This window comes from Talpa occidentalis, unplaced genomic scaffold (genome assembly GCF_014898055.3).
Source record: "Talpa occidentalis isolate TD23 unplaced genomic scaffold, MPIMG_talOcc4v2.1 talOcc4.13, whole genome shotgun sequence".
Classification (NCBI taxonomy): Eukaryota; Metazoa; Chordata; class Mammalia; order Eulipotyphla; family Talpidae; genus Talpa; species Talpa occidentalis.
Window position 1 is genome coordinate 58,634,540 of NW_023601322.1, and position 6,000 is coordinate 58,640,539.

Consider the following 6,000-nt stretch of genomic DNA (forward strand, 5'->3'; position numbering starts at 1 on the left):
AGAGAAATGCAACACCAGGGCCCCACTGCAGGGGCTAACTGTATGTACCTCAAATTTGACTAGAAGGCCCATTTGGTTTTCTGTTCACCACTGGATCCCCAGCACCTAGAAACACTATGTTTGCATAAGGCGGGGTCCACAATGCACTGAGATAGATGTGGAACCCTCTGGATCTTTCCTCTGACAGGTCCCAGTCTCCCAGTCTTCCTGACTCTGTTCCCAAGAGTCAGGGTAGACCTGGGCTGAGTTCCCAAGAACCAATGACAGGGGCTTCCCCCCAGGACCCAGAACACAGGGATCTTACTAGCTTTAGTGGTCTCGGCTTCTGCCTCTTCCTCCTCCTCCTCTGAGCTCTCTGAGCTGCTGATGGGGTCAGACACCCGGGTCTTCTTGGCCTGCAGAGCCGCATCATCCTCTGCCTTCCGTTTCTTGCCAACCTCTGAGGTTCTGCAGAACAAGGGGCACAGGCTGTACTGACTGGGAGGCCAGCACAACTCCAAGAAATCTGAAAGTCTTTCCAGCATTCTCAGCCTCCCCACATCCCAAGGAAAGGGGAATCTAAATGACAATGAGAACACAATATAGATAAACTGCTGTATTTTGCATTTTTACTCATTTTATAAAATGTCTTCATAATTGTCTATCCTCAAAATAGTCAGGAAGTGGTTCACTAAAACTCTAGGGGCCACCCCGGTGGCGCAAGGGGTTGAGCATCAGCACTATAAAGCAATCAGCAGCTATTGCAGCTTGACATTGATCCCCAGTCAGGGAAGTGACCCACACAGCGGAGCAGACCTCTCCTGTCTCGCTCGCTGCTCCCCTCAGCAGTGTTCTGCTCCTGTCTCTGTAAATCCTCTCACACCACCACACCGCTAGCCTGTACCCCAGTTCTTGTATACAAAAATAAATAATAATAATAAAAAAACCCAACCCTCTAGGAACAGTAGCTCAGTCACTAAGTGGTACATTCTAGCACCTGCAAGCACGTCACAGAAGCACCAGTCTCCTCTCTCCCCTCTAGAACTTTCTGGATGAGATACCTTCTTCCCAGAGGAGTCTTCAGGCCTTCCTTATCCTTCAGGCCTCAACTGCAACACAGCTTCCTCAGAGAGCCCACTTCCCTATACACACCCCTGCTGCCATGCCACTCAGATTCAACAGAACATTTCTCTCTATATTTTGGTGATTTCCCAGCCCACTCCCCACTACATAGTAAGCCCAGGGAGGGGAGGGTTGGACACAGCACATTTCAAATGAACAAATGCACAACCAAGTGCCTTGCAAGGGTCAGTCAGTCTGGGGCCCTGGTAGGACAAGCAGAAGGCCCAGGCCCAGAACTTTCAAGTATCATTTCTTTACCCCACCCTCCTGCCCCACAAGTGACACTGGATCTGCCCCGCTCCCTAGCAGAGACAGATGCTGCTTAGCCCCCTTGTTCCCCGATCACTTTTTGGGAAACTGCCTATGAAACCAGGTTTCGCTGGTTACATGGGTCAATTTATGCAGTTTCTCTCCTCCCAAAGAATGGAAGCTGCACCAGGGCAGTCATTTTTCTCTTATTTGTTCCCAGCTATTATGGAGAACAGTTCTGGTTCACAGTAGGTGCTTAATAAATATGGGGGAGAGGGGCGAGAAGTGCTTCTGATGGCAAGTTCGAGCATTTTATTTACTATTATTTTTATTTTACAGATAAAGACACATGGAGGCCAAGTTTGTCCAAGGTCATAGAGCCAGTTACTAGGTTTGAACTTTGGGGGACCCTCTAAGCTAAGCTGTCTCTGGTGGATCTACTGTGTACCTCCGCTACTAGTACCGCCTTATGCCCCACCAAGCTCTCACCGGGACACTGATATCCAAGCCCACCAGTCCTGCCATGCTGGCAAAACCGCACCACTTTGTTTCACCCCCCCGCAATGGCTCCCAAGCTCTTGGGGCAGGGACACAATTTCTCACCATAGAGCACCAGCCACTGCCAACTGCCCAGTTGCACTGTACTGTGCCCACAGCTGCAGGCCTCAGCAGCAGCAGTTCCCTGCAAGACACAACCACCCCCCACGCCTTGCCTCCCTACATCCATCACCATGTTCACGCTCCCACTCCTGGCAGTTCTGTCAAAAGGCATCTCAGGGAAGACTCCCTCCACCCCCAAATGAGGGTACACTAACCTGTTGATGTGGTTTTGGCACCAGACATCTCTTTTTTGTAATCCTCCCAACATGCCTAACTGCAAGATGAGAGCCAGGAAAGAAGAGACCATGTGACATGTGGCAGGCATGTCAGAATCGCTGTACTTAGGGCAGACCTGGCATTCAGTAGGTTTCTAATAAGTGTTTATTGATGGAATGACTAACAGATGCTTTTATCTCTTAGAAACATTAATTATGGGGCATAGTGTCCTTGCCCCCCATCAGACCCCCAGACATGTGACCTGGCTTCCTGGTCATGAGTACCCTTATTCCAAACTGATTGCTTGGAGGTTCCTCTCCACACTCTCAGCCCCAGTGGACTTACTGTTGCCAGTGTGTGTAGATGTCCAGAAGGGTGACAGGCTGAGTCAGGAAACTTTTCTGCAGAAAAGTAAAGTGAGAACATCAGAATAAGGGTCCTCTCTGAGCCCCTCTCTCTAAGATCTCATGACATGCAGAGACTGGTGGTTGAAAAGAGGGTCTTTTTGCTGTGGGAACTATGTCTGCTTAGTCTTGCTGTACTATCCAAACCTTCTGGAGACCAGCAAGACAAGCATTTCCAGCTAAAAGCTTTTCAGACAACATGCTGAAAACATGGAGCTGGGATGTTCCAGCCCAGCATTTATTTGGCCCCCAACCTCCATGGCACGCACTCTTCACACTGGCTGCAGTTCAGGGCTTTTTCCACCCCTGACCTTCCAGAGGTCTTTAAAGGGCAGGTTAGTCCATCTCTCCAGGGCAGTATGAACCACAGACACAAGGCATCCAGATACCATGACTGCAGTTCATGAGTCCGCTAAGAAGAGCCTGGACCAAGTGGTGGCAGTCCCTTGGGAAAGCAGAGGAAATAAAGTGGACTCCACGCCTTTGGAGTTGAGGCCAGAGGGTCCAAATGTCAAGAACCTGGGGTGGGTGTCCAGTGTCCCAAGGAGGTTGAGTAAACAATGTGGGGTGAGGGCAACAGAGTGTAAGGGTCCAGTATGAAGTCAGACAGAGCTTCTTGGTTAACTGGCTAAGCTAACCCCTTTACCTCTTTACTTCAGGTTCCCTGTTGATAAAATGGGGATAATAGTAGTGTCCACACAGCAGGTGACCAAGTCTGAATGAGATAATTCAGTCAGAGGCCAGCACAGTGAGCCAATAACACTGAGACATCAAGTGTGAGCCTCACTCAATTCCACCCTGGGCCTGCTAGTTCCCTCCCTGTCCCACAAACGTGTTACCCAGCCCCAGAGACTGTTACCCAGTCTCTGTCAGGGTCTCTCTGTCAGGAATGCTGTCTCCCCTGCTAATGATATAACTGGCTCCTCATTTCCTTGAGGTCTCTGCCTAAATGTCACCTCTCTGTGGGGCTTCCTGACTACCTTTTTAATGATTGAACCCTGACATTCCCTCTTCCCCATGCCTGCCTTACTTTTATAGCTAACAAACACCTACCATCACCTGACACAGCATATCATTCACTTTTTAAAAATATTTGTCATCTGGGGCCTCCCCGGTGGCGCAGCGGTTGAGCGCTGAGTTGCGAAGCTGCCTGCAGCCTCTACAGCACCGGTTCGATCCCCGACCACCAGGTAAGGGTCCCACATGGCGCGCAGACCTCTCCTGCCATGCCCGCTGCTCTCCTCAGCAGTGTACTTCGGTCCTTCTGCCTGCTCTGCTCTCCACTCTGACTCTGGTGAATTCTCTCACCCTCCCGCACTTCTGACTGTACCCAGGGCTTGTATAAATACATAAATCTTTAAAAAAAATATTTGTCATCTGTGTGCCCCTGCTAGAATGTATGCGCCAAGAAGGTACAATATTTTTGCCTAGGCAAAGGTGCCAATGAAGATGGGTACTGCATCCTGTCCTGCCATTCCTTGTTTCCCTCAAGACGTTAAGTGATATAACTAGTAGAGGGCAACTGAGGTCCAGGGAGGTTTGGGCAAAGTACAGATGATGTCTTAAACCCGTTACCCGTTAGTACCTCCAGAAGGTCCTAAAAACAATTTTTAGGACAGAGCTTAGAAGGGGATATTAACTAATCAGTTGCCACCTCAGTAGTTAAAAAAACCATCAGTGGCTTAGCACTTGCTCTTTTAATAAAGACCAAAGGGCCTGTGAGAGGACTCCTGGTCCCAGCCTCTTCCCCATGGTGTTCTATACCCTTGCATTCCACACTGCAGCCACAGTCCTCTTTCTGGAGATCAGAGTACACACGTTCCCTCCCCTACCGGGCATCTGCACCTTTGGAAAATTCTCCTTCCTTCCTTGTCAGATTTCAGACACTTCCCCCAAAAAGCAGTTCTGATATCCCTTGTCTGCCGCCCTTGTCTTGTCCCCCCCATGAATGTAGTGTAAAGTACTTTTACTTTCACATTTCTGATGTATGTCTGTCTCCCCAATTAGATGTTAAGCTCTGGAAGGGATGGGGGACATGCTTACGGTTCTACTGACCACCCAGAGCTCCAGGTTAACAGTTGCCCAGTGGGTGAATGAACTAAGAAATGACTACCACGAGTTCAAATCCCAAAGCTGAGAACTGCTAAGAACCTGGACTACAAGTCAATGGCAGGGACACAAGCGCCTTCTTTGAGGCTCTCCCCCCCAGGGCTAGGCCAACTCACCCCTGAGACTCGCAGCCACCTTCTAGCCCTAGGGGGCCGCGCCGAACCACGTGGCTGAGGCAGGTAACTTAAAATGCAGATCCACCAGAAAGAGGGTGGAGGTAGGGGGCGCGGGGCTTACGAAGGCCTGTGGGAACCATCACAGATCCCGGCACGCCCACTGCACTGATGGGGAAACTGAGGCCCAGAGAGCCAGGAGCCGCGGAGCCCGGGCGCAGAGGCTGCGGCTCATTCGGGCCCCTGGCCGCACCCCGGATTACGGCGGGATCCCACGCTCCTCGCCGCCCAGACCGTCAGGGCAAGGGGGGCGGGCCGCAGCTCCCCACCTTCCGCACGCGGCCCTCGCACGCCGTGGCGCACGCCTACCTGGCCGCTCTGTTCCTTCACTTCCCGCGCAGCGCGCACGTAGCCCGCCTGGAGCAGATGCTGGTAGATCAGGGGTAGCAGCTCCCGCCGCTTCCTGGCCTCGGCCATGCCCGCAACTCCCCGCTCACCTGCACGCCCCCCTCAGTCCTAGCCCGCCACTTCCCTCGTGCCCTTAGACCTCGCGCGCCCCACTTCCGGCTCCTCGTTCGCCCGCCGCGCGGCTCGCCGGGAAATGTAGTTTCAACCCCGGAAGTGGCCGGCTCCACCCCCAGCGATGGAAAGGGCGGGGGCTCGGAGGGCAAAAAGACCGCCTATTGCCTGGGGGCGTGGCTAGGACTGGACCCGCCCTCTGGGTAGGCCAGGCTATAAAATGACTCTCAAGTTTTTCACATTTGCTCCTGGAAGGGATTTGTCTTCCATTTTAGCTCTCTGAGACCGAGTGGGTCTTACTCATCTCCAAACATCCTAATCCTATTCTCTTTCTAGACTCGAGCTTCCATTTACCCACTCATTTATCCATTTTGCATATTTTTAGAACTTATGAACCTGGCAATATTTGTCATCTGTTGATTCATTCATTCACTGGTTGAATAAATCCTTATTGAGCATCGTACCTTGGGGTAGCGCCTGGCTAGAATGGGGGGTGTGGGGAAGATGAATCAGACATGATAGCTTGCCCTCGAAGCTCACAGGCAGGAAAGAGACAGTAGGTTACCAAGCAACTGTGGTTCTATGCCTTATGTGTGTTGTTGGGGAAAGGCCTGTGGGAGCAGGGAGGGGCACCTAGCCCCCAAGAGACATATAAGCTCAGACTTAAATATGGAATAGGAATTTGTAGG

The 6,000-nt window shown here is 51.6% G+C and overlaps 1 protein-coding gene across 4 annotated transcripts in view; it reads right to left on the reverse strand.

The window, feature by feature from the left end:
• Nucleotides 1-5,315, reverse strand: part of TCOF1 (treacle ribosome biogenesis factor 1) — a 38,248-nt gene extending 32,933 nt beyond the window's left edge. For all 4 annotated transcript variants that reach the window (XM_037508942.2, XM_037508941.2, XM_054694262.1 and 1 more), the window contains exons 1-3: nt 5,162-5,315; nt 2,512-2,567; nt 305-447 (exon numbers count right to left, since the gene is read on the reverse strand). In XM_037508942.2, the coding sequence (XP_037364839.2) occupies nt 305-447; nt 2,512-2,567; nt 5,162-5,269 (307 nt within the window). In that variant the 5' untranslated portion in view covers nt 5,270-5,315. The remainder of the gene's footprint in view (nt 1-304; nt 448-2,511; nt 2,568-5,161) is intronic.
• Nucleotides 5,316-6,000: the final 685 nt, after the last annotated feature.